Source organism: Dermacentor andersoni, chromosome 1 (assembly GCF_023375885.2).
Source record: "Dermacentor andersoni chromosome 1, qqDerAnde1_hic_scaffold, whole genome shotgun sequence".
NCBI classification, from domain to species: domain Eukaryota; kingdom Metazoa; phylum Arthropoda; class Arachnida; order Ixodida; family Ixodidae; genus Dermacentor; species Dermacentor andersoni.
The window spans coordinates 235,626,090-235,649,709 of NC_092814.1; the positions used below are offsets into that span (position 1 = coordinate 235,626,090).

General features: G+C 43.3%; 1 protein-coding gene and 1 long non-coding RNA gene across 7 annotated transcripts in view; one reads left to right on the top strand and one right to left on the bottom strand.

The window, feature by feature from the left end:
* LOC126547922 (uncharacterized) overlaps window positions 1–23,620 on the bottom strand; it is a 289,018-nt gene that overhangs the window by 54,398 nt on the left and 211,000 nt on the right. For all 6 annotated transcript variants that reach the window (XM_055063464.2, XM_055063465.2, XM_050195977.3 and 3 more), the window contains 3 exons: window positions 22,337–22,452; window positions 12,572–13,015; window positions 9,947–10,143 (listed from right to left, as the gene is read on the bottom strand). In XM_055063464.2, the coding sequence (XP_054919439.1) occupies window positions 9,947–10,143; window positions 12,572–13,015; window positions 22,337–22,452 (757 nt within the window). The remainder of the gene's footprint in view (window positions 1–9,946; window positions 10,144–12,571; window positions 13,016–22,336; window positions 22,453–23,620) is intronic.
* LOC129381020 (uncharacterized) lies at window positions 1,470–20,304 on the top strand. Its single transcript, XR_011896109.1, has 3 exons — window positions 1,470–1,559; window positions 5,242–5,349; window positions 19,979–20,304. It is a non-coding gene; the product is annotated as an uncharacterized lncRNA (long non-coding RNA).

Below are 23,620 nucleotides of genomic sequence, written 5' to 3' on the forward strand. Positions count from 1 at the left end.
TTTACAAAATTCATTACTGAGCACTGGGCACGAAGCAGCATCCCACAACAGTGAAAAACATACCAACAGTGAAACATGCTTAATCCTAAAACCTGGCAAGAAACTGGAGGTATCAAACCTGTGGCCCATCTCCTTCACGTCATGTTTAGGCAAATTATATGAGAGGGTGGTAAGCAAATGGCTGGACCATCTTGAAAAAGATAACCTGATGCCGCACAACAGCTTTGGCTTCAGTTCCACCTCTCAGCTCAGGACATCCTCCTCCAGCTGAAAGAGCAGATGCTGACACAACCCAAAGCAGGATGCGAGCACATTGTCAAGAGAGTCGACATAAAAGGCGCCTTTGGCGGTATGAGCCATCAGGGGATCCTGGACGGTCTTGCCGACACAAATTGCGGGGGAAGAATCTACAAATACATTAGGGCCTTTTTGCGTCATCGCACAGCTGAAATCAAGATTGGCACCCTAGAGTCAAGATTAATACAAGTGCCACATCACGGAACACCACAGGGGGCAGTAATCTCTCCAACCCTCTTCAATGTAGCTATACTAGGCCTAGCTAGGACACTCCAGAACCAGCCGCATATAAGGTCCACCATGTGTGAGGACAACATCACGGTCTAGATGACCACAGGCTCACTGGGGCAAAAGGAAGAGCAACTGCAGGAAGCCGGAGGCCTCATCAAGGCATACGTAACGGAAAACGGCATGCAATGCACCCTGCAAAAATCAGCGTTGATTAGGATATGGAAAGGCAAGGGCAACTGATTGGTCCTGACATACGTGCAACACAAATTAGAGGTCTACATGGCGGGGACGAAAATAGAGGAGAAAACCACCATCTGCATCCTGGGCATGTGGATTCAGTCAAACCAAAGGTGTGTTTTCAACCTCCACCGCATTCAGACATCCATAAAAGAGGTGTCTCAGATCATTAATACAAAGATGATTATGATGATGATTGGAGTTTATTGGCGCAAGGGCCAGAAGTGGCCAAAGAGTGCCAAGGCTATGATAATAAACTGTCATTGCTGAATGAATAATGATCATTGAGAAGTGGATGAAACACGGCTGTATAGAGGCCTAAAAGACATTCTTCGAAATGTGTGTAAATATATTCTTAATAAAACTGGACAATGATAAATGAAAAGTGCTATGGAAAAATTATGTACTACGAAGAGGTGGTATATTAAAATATGTCGCTACAGGTAGCACTACTGCCTCGCCAAGGACCTTGAGCACAAGGACCCGGAGGCATGTGCCATGCAGGTCGCTACTATTACAGCATCAGCCTCTCGTGATAGGATACGCTACAAATATTGTGGGCTTATAACACGCAATGCATCGACATCTTGTAAAATATTTTAAACTGATTTATGATCAAAAATTGGTTCTGCTCCAAGAAGCAGTACCGGATGATGGGGAATGTTGCATCGGTATGCTAGAGAAAAGTGCTTCTTTCGTTCAGCTTCTGCTTCTCGACGCTCCACCAAGATGTGAGGAATGGTCAGCCACTCACTACACCTGGCACAGAGGGGAGGTTCACTACCAGTCAGGAGGTAAGAATGCGTACTGTACGCGAGTCTTATTCTCAGTCGACAGAACATGACATCAGTTTGTCGCGCTTTTGTTATTGAAGGCCGATTTCATATGTGCGGCTTAATTAAATGAAGTTTATTAGAGGTTTCACAGTCCCAGAGGGATTGCCAAAACTTTCTCAGCGTTTTGTACAAGAAAGGCTTCAAGTCAGTGGGAGGGATAGCTATGGTAGTGTCACAGGTTCTCGTTATGGGTGTAGCAAGTTTGTCTGCAAGCATATTGCCCACTATGCCTTTGTGGCCTGGCACCCAACATACTATTATATTTTGGTTAGATGTATACATAGTGCACAGACACGAACAGAGGTCACTGACTACAGGATTGAGATGTTTCCGTAAAGAAACTAAAGCTCATACTACGCTCAGAGTCTGTAAATATGACAGCTTTTTGTAGTTTCAATGCCTTTATGAGTTTTACAGCTGAGAGTAATGCATAAGCTTTGCCGTAAAGGTGCTTGTTTCTGCGTGCAGAATATTGCATTCCGAGAAGGATGGCCCGGCTGGTGCATACGATACGCCATTAGGTGACTGATGCATCGGTATAAGATCCTGGACAGGAGTACTTCAACTGGAGTTCCGGAAAGTGCATACGGTTGTGCATTTCTGGAGCATGCTTTGTAACTTCGACAAAGGACGTGTCGCATTCTATCAGTTGCCACATCCACAGTGGCAACAGCCTTGTTGGAGCCATCAGTGGATGCACACGTAATGGGACATTCATTTCCTCGCTCAGCTTCCTCACGTATAGTGAGAAAGGTTTTCTCATTGAAGGTCGGTTTTGAAATACTGTGGCAGACATTAAATCATTAACGGCTTTATAACAAGAGTGTTTAGGATTAGATTGTACTTTGAGGAAGTATGCGAAGCTTATATATGTTCTTCGCAGGTGGAGTGACCACTCATTGGATTCTATGTATAAACTCTGTATAGGACTTGTTCTGGAAGACGCCTGAGGCCAGGCAAATACCTAAATGGTGAACAGGATCCAAAATCTTTAATGCACTTGGAATGGTGGTTTGATACACCGTGGAACCATAGTCCAGACGTGACCATAAAAGGCTCCTGTACAGGTTCATTAAGCAGCCCCTGTCACTGCCCCCCTGTAGTGTGTGCAAGAACTTTAAAAATGTTCATTGTTTTTAAACATTTGTCTTTCAAATGCTTTATGTGTCAGTTTAAAGTCAAGTATGACACCAAGAAATTTGTGCTGCGTGTTCAAAGGCAAGCGATCACCGTGTAGCTGGATATTGGGCTCTGGGACAAGGCCCCCTCTTCCTTGTAAGGAAGATGCGGGAGCTTTTTTTGGAATTCAGCTTAAAGCCGTTCTGATTTGCCCATGTTGAGACTTTGTTGAGCCCAAGTTGAACGCGTCACTCGCAGACTGCAATGTTACACAATTTAAATCCAATTTGCACATCATCGACATAGGCAAAATAAAACATACTTTGCGGAATATACGAATGTAAAGAATTCATTTTAACAATAAAAAGGGTCCAGCTAAGAACGCCACCCTGCGGTACCCCAATTTCTTGTGTAAATGAGTTAGACAGGGCATTGCCAATTCTAACACAGAAAGTACAGTGTGAGAGATAGCTTTCAATTATGCTGAGCATGCTGCCATGGATGCCACAGGAACAATTGTTTATGGCCAAATGCAGTGCGGACATTTGCCTCAATGCACACAAGATGATCGGTTGTGGATCTGCCTTCTCGAAAACCACATCGGTAGGGATCAAGTATGTTGTTTGATTCCAGGAAATGCAAAAGACGGCGATTTATAATTTTTTCGAGAAGCTTACACAGGCAGCTTGTAAGCACTATCGGCCGGTAGCTTGTTACCAAGGATGGGCCTTACCCTGTTTCAAGACTGTGACGATAGCTTCTTTCTTCTGCTCAAATGTTATTAAGTGTGAGCAATGTCATTTGTGTATCCGTGTGCATGTTCTTGGTCATGTCATACATGATCCTGTCTGCTCCCTGCGCAGAGCTTCTGCAGAGGTTTAATGCTGCTCTAAGCTTAGCAATGTTGAAAGGATGGCAATGTTGAAGGGGACGGCCCATTTAGCCTTCTGAGCGCATTCCACACTTTTTCCTGTGTATACGAATTGATTCCCGAAAGAAACTTCTCCCAGCTTGCTCTCCTAGCCTGCCATCGTGTGCGCCTTCCCTGCGATTTAGACTGCTTGAACTGAACAAGGTTTTCTGCAGTTTGATATCGGCACAGAATGTCCGATGCTTTGTTTTGCTTTTTTCGAGCTTGTCTATAGTCATCGTTCCACCAGGGAACTCATCTTCCATGTGAACGACCTTTTGTTTGAGGGATGAACTTTCCTGTTGCGTCAATGATAAAAGCAGTAAAATATGATACAGCATGATCTATACTAAGATTTATAAAATCTGTAGATATGCAGGCGGATTCTTTAAAACATTTCCAATTAGCCTCGGCTAGTTTCCAGCGAGGGACATGCGCAGGGGACTCATGTTGTGTTACTAGGTTTAAAGTTACTGGGAAGTGATCACTTCCGAATGTATTTTTAATTGCACACCATTCTAAATCGGGGAAGATAGAAGTAGAGCCAATCAAGAGGTCTATAGAGGAGTATGAATTATGGTGAGAATTATAATATGTTGGTTCCTTCTAATTGAAGAGGCACGCCCCGGAGTTTAAAAGGAAGTTTCCAATGAGTCGACCTCTTGCGTCGCATCCAGAGTCTCCCCACATAGTGTTGGGGGCATTAAAATCGCCTATGAGTATCTAGGGGTCCGGAAGCTGATCAATTAGGTTATAAAAATCGCTCTTTCCGAGATGATAATTTGGGGGTATGTATATGGAACATACAGTGATCAATTTATTAGAAGGAATCACCCAAACTGACACTGCCTCAAGGGGAGTCTAAAGGGCGATGTGTTGGCAAGTTACAGACTTCTCTGCTACTATTGCTACACTGCCTGACGAGGCGTTTGCCTCGTTGCGGTCTTTATGATAGATGGTGTACTGACGAAGAAAGTTTATGTGTGTGGGTTTCAGATGTGTCTCTTGAACACACAGCAACTTTGGATTATGCTTGTGTAGGAGTTCTGTAATGTCGTCTAGGTTATGAAGTCCTCTAACATTCCATTGCATTATTTGTGTCTCGATGATGATAAATGTGTTTTGTGTTGTGTGTTTAAGAGACGAAGATTAGCTCATGGGCCCTTTCCAGCCACTGTGACTCAAGCTTTGTCTTTTTTGGAGCCATCGCGAGAACCTTGCCGCTCTTTAAGTGCTGGCGGTGCCGTCTGGCTGTTCGTTATGTCCATTGCCTCTTGCAAGGCGCTGGACACGTGCTCTTCTGAGTGCTATGTTTGATGTGAAGGCCTCGACACAATGGATGAGACCTTTGAGGCCACCTGCCCGGAGGTCCATGGACCCTTCTGCTGGGGTGGTGGATCAGCGCTAGCTGCAACCGTCGAGGGGGCAGATGGCGTCGCTGCCGGCTCACTGCATGTGGGCCGGACAGCCACCGGAATCCGTTGTGTCGCCGCCCCCTGACGCGTCACATTGGCAAAGCTGTTTGGCTGGTAGAACAGCCGCCTCCGTGCTTCCTTGAATGAGAGGTTCTCCTTCACCTTAATTGCTACGATATCTTTCTCTCTTTTCCAGGATTGACAGGACCACGAGTACGCAGCGTGCTCCCCATCGCAGTTTGCACAGTGTAGAGGGTTATCACAGGATTCAGTGGGATGTTCGTGTGCACTGCATTTTGCACAGGTCAGTCGGCCTCGGCAGTTTTGTGAACTGTGGCCGAATCTTTGGCAATTGAAGCGACGGAGAGGGTTAGGGATGTACTGCCTTATTCAGATCTTAATGTAACCTGCTTCGATTGTTTCTGGCAGTACACTGAAACTGAATGTGAGAATTAGGTGCTTGGTATTGATTTCTTTCCCATCGCGCCTCATTTTAATTCGTTTTACATTGATAACATTTTGTTCCTTCCATTCATCCAAAAGTTCAGCGTCAGTCATGTCCATCAAGTCATCATCGGAAATCACACCGCAGATGGTGTTCATAGTGCGGTGTGGAGTTACTGAAACTGGGGTGTCCCTAATAGACACTAGGTTACTTAGTTTTTGATACTGGTTTTTCTCATGAAATACTAAGAGGAGGTTGCCACTTGCTAGTCTAGATGCCTTATAGCCTGGACCTATAGTCTGAGTTAGACATTTGGAAATGAGAAAAGGCGAGATCATTCTCGTTGTCTTTCCTAGTTTCTCAGAGTGAATGACTTGATAGTGGGGGAAGTTTTCAGGGTGTCGGCCAAAAAAATTAAATACTTCATCGGTGCGCCCTCGCTTCTGAGGGCTATCAGGGAGTGTTAGAAATGAACTATTCATAGTAAATGTTCAGTTTTTGGCAGTAACGGCAGCTGCCCACCATGGAACCCAACAAGGGGACGCCACAAGTCTTATAAAGGAGCAAGTCCTGCGGACACCAACTGTACGTTTCCGCTATAACCAAATATGTACAACCAAGGTTGGTTGTTCCACACAAAGTTAAACCCTTGCTTCCTGGAAAATTGGAAGTAAGGGGAAACCAGGAGAAGACAGGAAAGATGGAAAGTGAGAGAAAGATGAAAGTTGGAAGGAGAGAGACAGGAAAAGGCAACTACCGATTTCCCCCCAGTGGGTCAGTCCGGGGGTGCCATCTACAAGAAGCCAAGTCCAAAGAGGTGTGTTGTCGCTGCCGAAGGGCCGTGAAGTTCCAAACACCCAGCATTAGCTCAACCCCATCCCCTCTTACCCGGACACGGTTAAGACCCGCACGGTTAAACGTGGTAGGGTCCAACCCTCGTGTGCTCGGGTATGTGGTGTCGCAATGCACCAAACCCCTGCTGATGCAGACGCCCCTGTGGGGATTAATACAAAGATGGGACATAAGAGAAAACGGCCAATTCGGCTTGCCTGGTTGAAATTAGAATTCTATACAGTCTTGCCTACTACAGCTTGATAAAGTAGGAGAAAGGCTCCATAGAAATCTGTCTGCGGGGAGCTTATAAAACAGCCCTGCAGCTCCCCCAAACAACCTAAATGGAACTCCTTATGGCCCTTGGGCTCTCAAATACCTTTGATGAAGTCATGGAGGCACAGCTCAATGCGTAAAAGTTAACGCTCACCCAGTCAACAACGGGAAAAGACTGGGTTTCAGAGACTGTGCAGAACTCCAAAACAGACAGATGGACCTCACACCTACCTAGAGGGAAAAAAATCACCGTTGCATCAATCCTAAAAGGGATGCGTGCTGTCCTAAACCCGGGACGCGGAGAAGCTAGGGCTAGACGTTACAAGAAAACATATGAGGGCAGGAGTAACACATATTACACTGATGCCACAGTACACAGAACAAATGTACCATGGTTTACAGCGACAGCGATAGATAATAGTAAGAGAAGCCACCAGCACCACAGCGTGGGCCTACAACTTCTGCAAGGCCGAGGAGATAGCCATCGCTATGGCTATTACAGTGCACACAAAGACAAGTGAGGAAGCCCACACCCTGACGGACTCCATGCAAGTGTGTAGAAAATACCGAAATGGTAGGTTCTGCATGGCAGCTGTCAAGCTAATAAATAAAAACAAGGACCTCAGTGCAATCAAACCCATCTGGATACCAGGTCACACAGGCATTAGGGGAAATGCATTCGCCCACTTGGTGGCCACTGCGCACACAACATACCAATGCCACCCCAACAGTGAGGCGAGCATTGAATAGAGCCAATCAGCAATCCTCGAACATTACAAGAGGGCTCAAATTAAATTTATCTCAAACTTGGCAAGTCAGCATGCACACACCTGACCCCTACAGTGACTCCAATAGCAACCCCTTTAGTGGCAGTGTCTGTCTCGGCGGATCTTATGGAACAATGAATGAGCTGAACACACATGATCTCCAGTCGAAAACGACTATTATCCACCTGCCATAGGAAGATTTTCAACCAATCACCGTAGCTCACAATGTCTGATTATGGTATTTATGTGATTATAATGTGCACATTTTCTTTCTCTAAAAAATTGGACAGAAAATTGCCTGCATGGTGCAATTGGATACGAAACCATAACCACCTTTGCTGCGTTCAAATGCTTTACCGCATAACTAATATACTGCGGCGAAGCTGACTTTAGGAAACCGGCAGCCATTGGGCAACATATTTTTCTTTCTAAAGAAATCGGGTGCGCGTTAGATTTCTGCTTTGTTCAGCAGCTTTAATGTAATTTCTACATTAGTTCTCTACTTTAAACACAAAGCAAGTGAGCACGCATTTGATTTAGGGGCGTATATTAGATCCTGGCAAATACTGCCAAATGAATTGGTGGTGTGTTTTGATGTTTTTTACGAATCTTCTTTAATTCGACCCTCCGGATAATTAAATCAATTTTGTCGGTGCCATCAGTGTCAAATTAACAAAAGTCAACTATACTGTACTGTTGAATGCTTTGCCACATGAACATATTTCCTTTGCACCATCAACCCTCTCTGGTACAGTGGCAGACTAACAGATTCGTTTACAGCAGGCTCTGCAATCGCTTTGCAAATGATCAACGCTGTTCTAACTGCTCAAATCTAATTGTTTAAAACTTGCCTTGTAAATGTGTTTCTGAATATCTGTGAGGGTTTTAAATCTAGCTTCATAATAACCATTGTCCAGACTCGCAGCCAGCATTGCCCATTGGGGAGGGAGGGTGTTATCACTGGGTAAAACAAAGTCAATGCAAAGGCCCACTGTGCTCCACCAAAGGACCATGAAAGTAATGAAAAAAGAGCACATGTGTGTATTTATTCTTCCTGCATAAACAATTTCTTACCCTCGCTTGTGTTACATGCTCTGCTGTATCACCACAGATGTGTTGGACTGCTGCATAGGCGTAACTAACTGGACAGATTTGCGGGTTGGTGCACTGCTCTCATGTTCTCAATGATTTAATTCTTCTATGATAGTACATAACACTCAACCAAGACACATGATGTCGTGTGCACAAAGTTTACAAGTTGGCAGTGGTGCAAGTGTGTGGTGGCAAGGCAGCAGCAGCAGTAGCAGTGCGTGGAAGAGGCAGGAGAACAAGGGGGAAGAGAGCGGTCACCAACTTGGCAGCATGGACAGATTGGTGCAGTGCTAAAAGGACAACAGCTCACTGGAGTTTTGAACTGCTGCATCGATTGGGTTACAAGCAGTGTTACATGCCACCATATTTCAGCCTTATCAAATTAAACATCAGTAAATCTTAATTCTGAACTAAACATGGTTCATTATAGGCATTTAGGAAAATTTTTGCTTTGTTAAATTCATTTCATAATGCACGGGTTATTAATAGAACTTCAGGGGAACTTACTTTTGTTATACCCATTTCATTATAACGAGGTTTAACTGTACACTGGCCAATCAAATTTACGGACTTGCTACGTTATTCAGTGTCACGGCACCACCATGTTCTCCAAGAACTAATATTTAATGGTGGCCCAAAATTCAGACACCAAAATCTAAATAAATTGTGCTGCCAATATAACTCTTGTAAATAATGTAACTAGCTGCATTTCTCATAGTACTGAGATGTCTTGGCTTTTCCATGCTCTGCTTCACTGTTAGGCCAGATGCCAGAGTAGCTGATTGCATGAACAGTAAAGTGTACTTTTGCTCGCTGAAGTTATCATCCATGGTAGCAAAATCTCGGGAACATTCCTCTGGGTGTTATTTTTTTAGTTATTCAAGCCAGAAGTATTATGACATTGAGCACATTATATGTCACCATGTCGCACAGTGAGTCACTGTACTCAACAAAGACAGTCAGTGAATCGTGTGTCCTTGCCTGGCAATGCCTCATCAGAAGTGCAGGAGGAGGTCATGATCAGAAGTAGTTTGTTGATCTGCCACTGACAAATGGCAGATTTGTCTGAGCTTAGAGGGGGCCCAACAAAAACCTTGCATTTCATCTCCAGCATCTGCCAGGGCTCATGAACTACTGGCAGCATACAGCTGTGTCACTTAATTGTGACACCACCAAACTTTGCTGTTCTACCACAAAGATCGGACTGCGTATCTAATCATGTAAAATGGATACCTAACAAAAAAATTAAAGCAGGCATTGTTGCATGTGAGAGCAAAACCAAGCAAAATGTGCATTAGGTTTTCCTGGTTAAAATTAAATTTTCCCTATAATTTCGTTTTTTGGACTGCATGACTTTTAGCTATTCTCTTTGCAAACAAAAATATTGGTGGGCAACTGAGTACAACAGTAAATCTTTTCCACCTGTCACCTCATTAGTGTATGTGCACATTTTACATGTTGAAAAGAAAGCACAGAAAGCACGAACTAACCTCTGTACAGTCAGAAGCAAAGTCAGCAAGAGCGTCCAGTGCTTTTTCAACAATGCCTTCTACTCGGCGAATCAAGCAGATGCTCTCATCCACACGCTTCTTAAGCTGTTCATGATCCAATAACTGGACAATGGCACACATCCGAATACCAGGTGATGAAACGCTGCAGGACATTGCAGGAAGTCCACTCTTTGAAGCTAGACAAACAGAAAAGGTGACAACACAGTCATCAAATAGCCTCTCTTCCAATGCTGCAAATTGTTTTCTACCATTAAGCCGTCACCATTATATGAACCTCAAATAGCAGAGAAATTGAAAGCAACAATTATAAGAAATTGACTCTACAGAGTGACAAACGCTCATAAATTACAAGCTGTGCTTGCTAAATAAGAAGGGCCATTTTTCCTCAAATTTATTTACCCACTGCCCCTTCTCCCAACCCTTATTTTCAGCACAAACTGGACAACAAAAAATTGCAAGTAGGTATTGTGACACTAATTCTGATAAATTATAGCATTTTTCTCACTTCAATGTAAGACCTAATTATCACTTCTGCATCTCTGCATTTGCAGTTGTCATGGGAAAACATTGTGCATGACATTCCATAAGGTGTTCACATTAAAGATATCCTTCCGAACCTGAAGACAAGTGATGGACATATCGCTTTTCAAGTCTGTTCTTATTACCAACTGGTACGTTTGAACATGACAAACACATTATATATATATAGTCATATCATGAGAAGCCAACAAACACCGACACCAAGGAGAACATAGGGGAAATTACTTGTGTTTAATAAATGAAATAAAGAAACGATAAATTAATGGAAATTAAAGTGGATGAAAAGTGGCTCATCCACTTTAATTTCCATTAATTTATTGTTTCTTTATTTCATTTATTAAACACAAGTAATTTCCCCTATGTTGTCTTTGGTGTCAGTGTTTGTTGGCTTCTCATGATATGACTAATAAAATCGGGACCCTCGGTTAACCCCCTTTCTTCTCATTCATTATATATATATATATATTGCAGTTGGATACTGAAAGCAGAATTTCCATGCACACGGAGAAAGTTAACAGTTCTCTCGTGATTGTTATGGTAAAAACGGTATTCTTTGCCCAAACACAGGAATGAAGATGTAACATAGCGTGGTGGCTTGGCATGTAGATGCTACATCCTGTATTTTGCATCATATTGCGGTACTCGAAACACACTTCACAGGTTCTCTATGCCGTCTGTCCAATACAATGGTCTAAAACCAGGTAGTGCGAATTTTCACGAAAACTGGTAGCAAAAATCTGATTAAACCACTTCCATTAAGTTACGCAGGTACCCGGCTTTCTATCATGGATAAATATTTGATATTTTACGCAATAACTTCCTAGTTAACTTTGAACGGGATTGAAGGCAATGTGCAATATATAATGTACAAGGAGTTTCAGGAGGATATGCTAAATATAGTACTAGATCAGAGCTGGCAAAATGCGACACCAAGAAAGCATTCTCACTCTATAACATCCTCAGCTAAAGCAACTATACTTTTTAGCCATGATGCTCGTCAAATGGCACCTGTACGGCAGCAGTCTAGAATATAGTACTAGATCTAGTACTAGATCAGAGCTGGCAAAATGCGACACCAAGAAAGCATTCTCACTCTAACATCCTCAGCTAAAGCAACTAGCTATACTGTTTAGCCATGATGCTAGTCAAATGGCACCTGTACGGCAGCAGTCAATCACCTTTTAACTGGAATCTTCAAATAGCTGAACTGTTAAGGGTTGCTCCCAGCACTATGGCAACTTATTTCTTCTTTTAGTGAAAAGGAAAGTTGGCATCAGCCTGAATGCATGAAACTACAAAGAAAATCGTACAGGTTCCTCAGGAAAGAAGCCTCCAACTGGCTTTCATTAGATCGCTTGATTGCTCCATTTGATCGGTCCAACAGTTGATTGCTCCACAAGCTCACTCAATAAATATGTGTGCAAGAATGATGCCTCCTGCAATTGATCAAAATTTTTCACCCAGAAACGACGGTGCAAACAGCAAAGTTTTTCTGGCTGGGTTGGATTATCAGTGGGCATTTGAATCTACTGTTAAAAATTCAAGGTGCACTTAGTTATCCCTACGCGGATTAATGCAAAAGCATTGCGACCATCATGTAGACATTATGTCACGTAGCTTAGATATTATGCCACAATGCAAGGTCGTGGGTTCGACTCCCAATAAAGGTGGTAGGTTTGAGTGCTTTAATTTTATTTTAATTGACTGTGCCTTAATTAACACCAAAGTTCCTGGGATTGAGTGCCTTAATTAAGTTTACCCTAACACCAAAGGTTGTGGGTTCAAGTGCCTAAATTAGCCCTACCTTAATTAACTGTGCCTTAGTTAACTTAATCTTAATTACTACTAAAGGTCGTGGGTTCGACTCCAACCAAAGTTTGAGGGTTCATAGCCTTAACACCAAAGGTCATGGGCTCAATTCCCACCAAAGGTCGAGGGTTCGTCGCCTTTTTAGACCATCGTTTGGTCACGCCATGGTCACGCCATGTTCTTGCGTTAAAGCTCAAACCTAAATTTAAGGGCCACAATGCAAGCCAACTGCCACAGAAAAAAAGAAATGCCTACGAGACTGGGAGTCGGACCGGTCCAGCAGATCTCCAGCCGGGCATGTTGCATTGGCCTTCAGCTTCCATGAAGAAGCATTGTCCTTTCCTTGCTGGCAGAGCTGGCAGTTACCTCCAATGCCGTCAGGGGCCGAGTGTACAGTTGAAAGACTCCAATCAGCCCTCATGCGGTGCTGCCAGTGCTCGTTGAATGCTATCATTGAGTCAGCATGTGTTGAGTAGAACTCATGCTCTGGCGTTGGATCTGAATCAATACCCAAGTCAGGAGAGGTATGCTGCGACCTGGAGTGGGAAGTGGAATGACGACTGGCGCCCAGAGGGGTCACAGGCTGCCTCAAGGAAGAATCTGGAGTGGCCTGGTGGGGGCTCAATCGAGGAGGCGAGCTGCTGCTAACAGCATTGATGAACCGCAGTGATGCATCTGACATGCTCGAGTTTCCTGCACCTGGAGAGCACGACCATTTCATATTAAAGCAAGCGCTGGTTTACCAAGACATTCACACTGAATTACGGTCATACATGTTCATAAGAAATTCTGGTTGCTCTATTTTCCAGACAAGAACTATTGCTGTCTTGAAAAGGCTTGAAATCAAACTCCACGGAATACAGTTTTGTACTGACAGTAGTAGCATAGAATGCAGGATCTCTTTTTAGAATAAAAACAGCACAAAAGACGGGACGAAAAAGAGACACAAACACAAAGCCTTGTGTTTGTTTCTCCAGTCTCGTATTTTGCACTGTTCTTGCTCTAAAATGTTATGTAACAGTTAACCTAATAATAAACTCTCCTGCAGGATTCCTACTGCACAGGTGCCATTTGACGAGCATCGTGGCAGTAGAGCAGTAGGAATCCTGGCACTAGACATGCTTTAATTTCACAACAGCAAAGCACGCCATAATATAAGAGCCCCAATTACCTTTGTTACATCACTATTTCTTCACCATGCAAATGTCCTCCTTTTCAGGCAATCTAGCTGAAGTGGCAAAACTGAGCTATTTGCTGCAGGTGGTTTCTCTCCTTCCAAACTGAGGAGAAAAATTATGAAGGTGGGCCTGTGACGTACGCGCCACGTGGTCCTCGAGGTCCGGTATGGGGGAACGCAGGGAAAGAATTTCGCTTGCGGAGGCTAGTCGGGGCAAGTGGAGAGAGTCTCCCTTTACAGTGGAGCTTACCTCTTGAAATCATGGGTTAGCAGCACTAAAATATATATATATAGGCTATTAATGAGCCGATTTGAAACATTTTTGAGGCAGAACGCTCCTTAGAGGACACGTAACAACTTCCAGTGTATAACTGAAGTTTGCTGAGTGGCCTGCTGAGGGGCCCTTTAACCAATATGCCTGATATAAGCTACTTCCACTCATTCAAATGGCTGCTTTCCTAAACCATATTAGTGCAATTTTCTTGCACGCCTCGGCTAAACATATGCAAAGTTTCACTTTCTCTGTAAGTTCAGTAAAGTATTTGCAAACACTGTTCAAGGGACCCTGAAATAACTGCCAATTGTATTTGAATGCTGCATTAGGTTGTTAGATATATTGGTGCAAAGTCTGAGCATCTTGCAAAAGCCCTAAAATAGGTTATAGTCAAGCGCCTTTATAAAAAAGTGCTTGAGGCCTCCGAAATAATTCGTCATACAGGTCACTTCGTTGTAAAGGTCATGCGTCACACCACCCACAGTAGAACTGGGAAAGAATTATTGCTTCATTATACAGGTCATTTCGTTGTAGAGACGTCTGTTGTAGAGACGTTCAACTGTATTGCACTTCTCACCTGGTCACAATGATGACACTTCCCATGTTATTGCTTGCCTCTGCCCATCTCAGCTCAAGTGGGAATTCACAAAACTTCTACTACAGAAGTTCTATCTGCAATCAGCCATTGCCCTTGTGATCATCTTGTTATCACACCATCTGCTATTATGAGTGGCATGTGCTCGAACATCGGCCGATGAGGAAATGCTCTTATGCAAGATAAAGTTTTATGAACATGGAGTCCAACATGAAGCTGGCGAGCAATTTCTGCGTAAGATGACCGCTAAATCAAAACAAATAGGTGCGGCCTGCTGTGCTGCGCCGAAATGCATGAGCGCGGGCAGGAAAGTTTGTGTTTACAGTCCCACCTGCATTGACGCTAGTAGGCATACACTGCTACAAAATGGCACACAAGTTTCCAGTATGAAAACGCACATTGCAGCATGCGCAAGATATTTAAAATGGCGGTATTCATGATGAATCCTTCACATCTTGCCATATTTTAATATGCAAAGAATGCTGTGTATTGTTGTGTATTGTTGTATTGCTGTGACGCAACAAAGAGTCCTGTCTTGGGCTACCACAAGTTTTCGGCAGATGCTGAATGCCGGCAAGTGTGGCTGACTGACACATCTAGACAGGGATCTGTAGGGAAAGGAAACCAGATGGACAGTGTGTTATCTGTTCCTCTGTGGCTTTAAGGACACGAGCATGACCAACGTTATGACCATGTTGATGTGCCATGACCATGAGGATGGCCCAAAGTCTGGTTTTCTTTTCCTTTTTCTTTTTTACTTTTCGCACCAGAGACATGCACATTACCACTGCAAATAAAGAACACAAGCCCTTGTAGCAGAAAGGGAAGAGCTTTGCCTAATAAATTAAACAATTCAATCATTCACACCAAGCATTTTCTTCATTGTGGGACTACAGCTTGCACGGACACTGTGTAGAGCATATGCAAACATTATTTTTTATGGGCAGTACGGTTTATTTATTTATAGGTAGGGCTTCGTCCTGCGCTTGTCCTGCTTACACCTCCTTCTTGGTCCATGTTATTGTGCACTACCATGCCTTTACTTTCATAAAGAACCAATTAGTCCCAAAAAAAGTTATTTTAATTAATTTATTTTTCCTTTTTCATTAATCTTTTAGCTCTTTTCATTTCTTTCTTGTATTCGTTTTTATAGGCTCCCTTCAACGATGCATGCTAACTAGCCCAGTTGTCGAATGTGCTTTAAGGGTAATAAGCAAGAAAGAATGTATGTACAAGCTTACCAGATTACCAATATATATAGGAATGCATTCACTGTTTCGTTATCGCTAGAAATGTGCTCATTTTCAGTGCTTTTATGTTTGACGTTTTATTTCTCGACGTAGCAGTCGCAATGTATGCCGTAATACATAAAATTAAAGCCTGATAACTGGTGTTTAGAATATTTAGAATAGAGGTAAGTCAGTAATAATTAATTGCTCAGACAGTTTTTAGAATTATTATGTGAAACTTCACAGAAGCACCTCAGGGAACAAGAATGAAAGTAACAATTTGCTATTTTTAGTTTAGGTACTGAAAGTGAAAAAAAATCTAAAATATACAAAACATGCACCTGGTTCCTAGTTCTCAAGTATGGTAATTCAGATCACGCAAGAAAATTATTATGAGAATTTGTTGGCGTCAATACTACCCACAGTGATACTTCTACTACATGGGAAAGCAGTAGCTTTTCAAATGTGAAAATGGGCAAGTTCACATTGTACAGGGAGCATTTTTTTTTTTTTCATTGCAGCAGGCACCTGGTATGTCTTTTACTGAATTCTTTATGCTCGCAAAGCAATGGCTGTCAGGTCAGGAAGCATGTAGAAGCACCCTCATACTTGATTATTGTGTTCGATCAGCTTTTCTGTGCAAGCAAGGTGGTCTAGAGTGTGTTCAGCTGGTGCTGGAACCTCCACATGCTTTGTTCAGTTCCTGTACAGTGCTGTACAGTAATGAATAAGTACACCTGCACAGGTGGTGTTCGAAATGTAAGAGATTAGACAGCTAGTCAAGCTTTGGTCGAAGGTCAGTCTGAAATCGACTGCATGCTCTTGTGCGATTGAAAACCCCACATGATGGGGAAGATTGCTCGTAATGATTTGTACATACTGTCGAAGTGCTGATGGATAAAAGCAACCCTCGGTGGGGAAAATAAAATTGCACTTGATATTAGACCAACACAATTCTCAAAATAACATTCACTCAAGAGCATCTACCACAGTTTGAGACATTGTTAAAACAGCTTGGACGTCAGAGCAAAAAATGAGTCAACCCAAGAGAAGTTTCTGTGTCCTCACTGCTGCTGTCATTTCAAAATTATGTCACCGATTCAACCAAAGTGTAAACTTTGCGTCATATTATAGAGAAGTGCTAGGAGCACCTGGAGGCTAGCTTCGATGATACTTCCAGTCAAAGTTTTTATTTTTCAAGACTCCCCCCAATCTGCAAAACAGTGCAGTCATTTCAGATACTGCAATGACATCACTAGAAGAATTCCAACAGAAATGTTTAACAGCACCTAAAAAAACTGTCTCAATAAAGGCTAAAATAAATGTAAATAACTTTATTATCAGTGCCCAAATCCACTACGTTGTGGCCACTCCATGTCAACACGAGTGCAAGAATAAAATATACTCAAATTGCGAAATGCCTTTATATGATTGTGCCAGACAGCTTGTAAGTAATTTTGATGAGAATATAAGATTCACTTGTTGTAAGCTCACAGACAAAACAATGTCTTATTTTTAATGATTTCTAAATGAAATCATGAGAGCTGACAGTCACAAATAGTGTGAGTCCGCAGCGCTAAATCAGTTTGAGAAAAAGAGCTTTGATTAGACAGTACCGCTGCAATTCTAGCACACCTCTGTGCACTGCCAACTTGGCAAAACTAATTTATCTGCTCTACACACATTGTAAACTGGAGAAACATCTTTGAGAATGTGTTTGCTCCGCGACAATGCTGCTGCTCCTTTACCACCAGCCCATGGTGCCACCAGTCCTGACAGAAAGTGCATCCTGTGCTCCTGGCGAATTCGGCGCACACAACAGGCCGTACCTTGTGCATTTTGATTGAGTGGCTGTGCTATTACTATCAAAAACAACAGTGCGTAAATGTTCTTTTAAAGATGTAGTCCAGAAGACATGAGTGTGGCATGTAGTCTTTTTCTTCTTGGCCACCATTATCACCACCAAGTAAATGGCGCCTTCAGCAGGCAAGAGCTACTAAAGGCTCAGCAGAGCAGGCTGTTTTGTTGCCAAATCATTGACAAGTTTAAAGAGCTGAGCTCCCCAGAGGAGAGGGGAAGCAATGCCGTTGGGTGCACACGGACAGCTGGTATAGCTGTTGGCACCGAGTGTGACGCAACTGGTACTGTTGCAGGCACACTGGATATGTATCTACTTGACGCCAATGTATGAGCCATTCCTGATTATGTCGTTCTTTCTTCGGGAATGAGCTATTGCTGCTGGCATTTTTTGTACCATCCATCTACTTTTTTTTTGTATCACTCTTCTACTTTGTATCACATGGAGTTCTCGTGCGCTATATCCCCTGAAGAGGCTCCCCAGGAGTCTTTCGAGGTGTCGATACCCCGCAGTAGAAAGAAAGCCACACTGAGCTATTTTCATGACTCGTGGTTGGCCGGACATGTGAGTGGCCTTAAAGGGACCCTGAAACGCTTTTGACGATTTTCTACAAACGTATTGAGTCGTTAGAGTAGGTCCTTCTGATCATTAATTGACACATCTAAGTGCCCTGCGTAAAGCGTGTAATTTATTATAAGGTTTTAAAAATGCACATCGCTGCCGATCGCAGCGCACTGCTCGGTGGAATTTTAAGCCGCCCCTACCCATATGACCGAAATCACCCATACGACGTCAGTGGGGCGAGCTATCCGATTGGCTGACAAGGGCACGTGATCGATAATTTTTCCAACTTTATGGTAAACAAATGATCTTCGCAATAGTTGGAATGTTAGTTAATTTGTTTTTATGAAAAGAAAGTAACATAAAGAGAATGCACAAGAACAATTCTTCAGTACACTTAAGCACTCCTGGCACACAGCAAGTGTCGTCTGCTTGTGTTACAACGTACTCCATTTTGACGAGAGCTCCGCAGTCAGAGTCGGTCTCAGTCTTTTCGCGAGCACTATGATTCGGCTTTGTTGCCTTGTGGACTGCAAACGTAGCGACTGGCAATATGTCAAGCTGCGACATCGTGTCCCTCTGCAAGGCAGCGTACGAGCGAACTGGCTGCTGCGCATCGGACTGCCGCTATCCGATCGGCGTCAGGATTGGCGCGTTTGTGGCCGTCACTTTACACCGGAAGATTACTAACGCAATAGCGTTTCGCGAGTCCGGTATTAGGGCAAACGCAAGCGCAAGGGGACAGAGTCTGGCCGCTTGACTGGGCCGTAACGGGATGAGCCATGAGATGAGCAGAAGGGCAAATGTGAATGGTCTGCACGGTGCAGCCACCTGGTGGCACAGAGCTCAACCATACACAGTAGCAGCAACGAAGTGTATTCTTCTTTGCTGCTGGTGTGTATTTTTCGCAGGAGTGTAATCATCAACACGTTGTTTTTATAAATGTTTAAAATGTTTTACACTTGGTTAGAGCAATATTAGCGCTTTGTTTGGATGGTTAAGCGCTGCGCCAACAAGTGTGTGGACCATGCAGACCGATCAGGCCGCTCACGTATGTCTACGCTAAAGTTCCTTCATCAGCTTGAGTTTATGCCTCCAGTCATTTGCTGAAATGACCAGCTTGCCTGTGGTTACCGGAATACAAGACACGTTCGGCGCTACGACAGAATGCTCGCAACGCACGCTGCTTCAATAGCTCTCGCTTGGGGTCGACGGCCAAGCGGCTAGCGGAGAGGTCTCGCGCGAACAGGGGCGGGCTCCAAAACAACCGGAAGTGGACGATGTGACGTCGCGTCGTGACGCAGAACCAGTGAAGGCGGAGCTTAGCCCCGCTCGCTTGGCGAACGAGTTGAGGAGGAAAAGCGTGGCTAGGGAGGAGGGTAACTTCTAATCGCTTGTAGCTCTATTAATACGTAACGCTTCACTTAAATTGTGGTGCGAATGTTCTACTTAAGCTGTACCCTACGCGTCTACAAAATTTGTCCGAACTGTTTCAGGGGCCCTTTAAGACTTTACAAAATGTAGTGCCGTTCAGCTACTGGGCCAGGCATGAAGCACGATGCTCTTCACTACACCTGCTCATGCCGCATGTATTGCGTGAAGCCTCATGGGCACCCTTTCTGGTGATATAGGCAAGCATCTGGACTCGCATCAAGTGAAGTGACATATTCGCCTGTTTGAACTGCTGTGGCACCTTCTTCCTGTCCTGACCCTGACAAAGATGACAACGCCCTTTTAGACTTTGTCCCGCTGGCTTAGCCTTTCTCGCTGAGTCAACCTTGCCACTTGGCCTCGGTCAACCTCCTTGGCAGGCTGGCCTCAGTCTTTAGGAGGGGGAATGTGGGTATCGAGGTGCCTTCCTGTGCCTCATCCCCCAGCTTGTGCATTGTGCTTACTTCGATCTATGAGAACCGCTGTCCCAGAGGCAACATGGCAGAAAAAACTAACACACCAGAGCTATTTTCCCAGGCAAACCATGCTTCGCCCTCTCGGCGTTGATTCATTGTGTGAGCGGACGTCACCGGGACATATCCTGATTGGCCACCAGAGTGACGGCCCCCGGGCACCCTCTCTACCTGAGCTCGCTTCCGATGAGCGCTTCATTGCTGTGGCAGATGCTCACAGGCCCACTATGAGTTGGTTACGTGGGACTTACTCCCGCAACTTCTCATTCTCGTGCTTGATGGACCACTACATGGGTAGTTCTAGCGCAGTGGGCACACATACTAAATCAGTCTTGCGGTGAGCCTTTGCCTGTTAGCGCTGCGACTGTCACACTGTGTTGTATTTTTGGTTAATAAACCCATGTTTGTTGGCAATCTGATTCCAGAGCCTTCTGTGCCATGTCAGAGAGCCGTAGTACCTTTGTGCGTTGTGAAGTGGAGAAGTGTCACGCCCTTTCCTGACTGTTGCTCAAATGGTGAGCCTCGCGCAAACAAATCTCCACAAACAAAGCAGATGTGCAGGACGATGCTCATTCATACGACAACAAGTAGACAGCACTCATTCACAAGCTGGATTTGTGTGCTTAGTGGACAACAGCCGCATAAAGTAACATCTTAAGAGGAAGGAAGTAGGGGAATTTCTGTTCACATATGGTTCTTTTGGTGCACTGCACTGTGACAAGATCTATCATGAATGGCAGGTATTTATCATTTTATTTTATATTATAGTTATTTAAGCGATACACTTCATGTTTAAAATTATTTTGTTCGGCCAAAAAAATACAGTTATGTCTCATTAATATGAATACTGTGGCTCCTGACCAATACTGTCCATAAAGAGAGTTGTTCCCAATAACGAATCTTGATGGAAAACAAAGAACACCTACTAAGAAAAAGTACAGTAATTAGTGTTTCTGCTCATTACATTATTATGGTCGCCAGTGTATTCAAAATATTGTGGTGCAATTTGCAGTGCCTCACAGGTCATGAGTACTGTGACAGCAGGCTTCACGTTCATAGAATTCCAAAAAAGTGGTACTTTTGCTTAAAGAAAGTTACTACAAATGCAGTAAGGACAAATACAGCTTGTTGGTGAAGCTAGCACATACAACAAAGAGCTGTCATGACTGACTTCTGTGCATGAGGTGCCAATAGAACAGCTGAAAGAAATGGGAGACACAGCCCAATTTTCCTCGCAGAAAGCGTGTACACTTCAAAGAGCATGTGAGTACTCAATCTATCACATGGTTTCTGCAGCGGTAGAGGTGCTGGCCAATGCGGTAGCACCGACAATGGCATGTATTGCCACTACTAGCATGCCACACATTTTGCACCCAATGTGCATGAGGCTTTCAGCTCGTATCCTTTCTACTTTTTGTGCATTTCTGCCCTGTCCATTGTCCAGACAGTCGCTTTCTATATTAATGAAGTGCAACTGTGTTCAGTGTCCAGGAACACTGTCTATAATTCAAGTCATCCATGTTAACAAGGGTCATGATAATGAGGCACAACTGTAGTTATTTCAGGGGCCCTGGAAATAAACCACACTAGTCTATAAGCAACAGTTCAAGAAAATTCAATTCAGCTATAAATCTATGTAAAATCTTGCTCTGAAATACAAATGGGATTGACAAAATAGATTTTACTATGTAACGTTAATTTCACAATGTGACAATGCAATGCATTTAAGTTCTTATTTAAGCCGCGAATACTCAAACTTTTAGCCACGACCAGCCTTTCATTATTAGCTGTTGCTGCACCAGCCAAAGTTTAAGGTAGCAAAGCAACAAACGCACACTTTAAACTCAGAAGACAACTTTCGCCATGATATACAACAATCTGCACGTATGATGCTTAAGCATCTGGTTAAGCAACAACCAGATGTATGCATTCAACTGAACTATTATCTAATGTAAAACATTTTACTGTTGCATTACAAAACAGAAAGCATGGTGTACTTGACAGCTTAAGTAATTTACATGTACTTTTGATCATCTGCGGAGAAAAGGATAGGGTGAGGGGGGGCTACCACATTTGTATTGAAGTCTTATACTGCTAGTACAAGTGCAACTTTATTTTGTTTTATGCAATTTTCTGGGCTGACTTAATAAGGAAATAGCTTACATAACTATGGATATTGTGCTTCCTTCTACCAATGCAATATTCATTGTATAATAAATGTGTAGAACTCTGTCAGTGTTTCCAGCACAATTTCATAAAATGTTTTGTCCTGTTGTTGGTTCCTTTAAAGACAACAATATCGCAAGCTCATACTAGTAAAGTGATCAAGAGAAAGAAAGCTAGCATGAAAGGCAAAAAAATATAAATTAATTAAAAATGTGGAAGAGGGTAGTAGGAATGCAGAAAATAAGGAAAGTCTTACCTGTGGTGTTTCCAACTTGGAATTGTTCTCTTGCTTTGAGCTGAAACCTCAGGCATTTGTTTTCATGCACTGCCTTTTCTAACTTGAGCTCGAGCTCAGTCACTGCACTCTGCAAACTGGAATGGGAAGGTGGGAGGCACAAGAGGAAGAAAAACAGCAGCTGTAGAAAGTCAAGGTACCACTGCTTCCAAATGAAATGCTGTCCACACACTGAGTTTTAACTGAAATAAACTTTGAAAGACTCTGCAGGTATGGTATTTACTATGGCTTCCCGCTACACTACTATGAACATTAATATGTTCATAGGTGCAGGTGCCATTCAGCGTGTTGTATTTACTCTCATGAATGCATGTATACAGTCAGCTGCAAAAGATTGCGGGATCTGCAATGCGTGGTGGAGTGACGTAAAACTGCATTGCTGCGCCGTCTACTGTCATAGGGCGTGGTGTCGAGGCTTCCAGTACTTCTGCGCCAGGTGCACTTTGCGCAGCTTCGATACCACACTGTGTGACAGTAGAGAGCATAGCAATGCAGTTTTGCGTAGCTCTGCCACGCAGTGCAGATCCTGCAAATTTCTGCAGCTGACTGTACATGTGGATAAATGTCACCGATAGTCACACAGTATAATATAGGTACATAAAAAATGCTACAAAATGTTTGGGAATACGTGCAGCAAATTTACAAAGTGAGGCACTGAATTAGGTGCATAAAAACCAGTATGCAAAATGCAGAACACTTGAACTTCATCCTAGACTGAAATTATGGAGTGGAAACATTGTAACAAAATGGCCAATTGCATTCTTGGTGTCACAAAGTTGCACGAACAAGTTAAGAAAAAACATGCTTGGCATTGTTCCTATCAAAGCCAAGTGGAAATGTTATGCTTGTCTGAGTGAACATTTCAATATTAAAGCCAAAATGTGCTAGGTTGCAACTACAACCAGTGTAAAGTGAAAAAGTTCTCTAACACTACAAAGCGAGGCAGGTATAAATGAGGGGAGAGGGAGCAGACACAGGCTGTAGTTTATTACAAATTTATTGCTTCAAAGTGGTTACAAGTTTTGACACATATGAAATTGGTTTTTCACAGCATATCTCTTTGAGACGTTGAAATAACTGTTGAGGAAGGCATATCAGATCATCAGCTTGTGTGCTTCACATGTCGAACAGATAGTTCAAACAATAACGCGCTTAAAGACTGCAAATCCATCAAAAACTATACTAAAGCAAATGACGAGTCCGTTATCAATTACCTTGAACTAGCAGTGGAAGACTTCTCTGGCG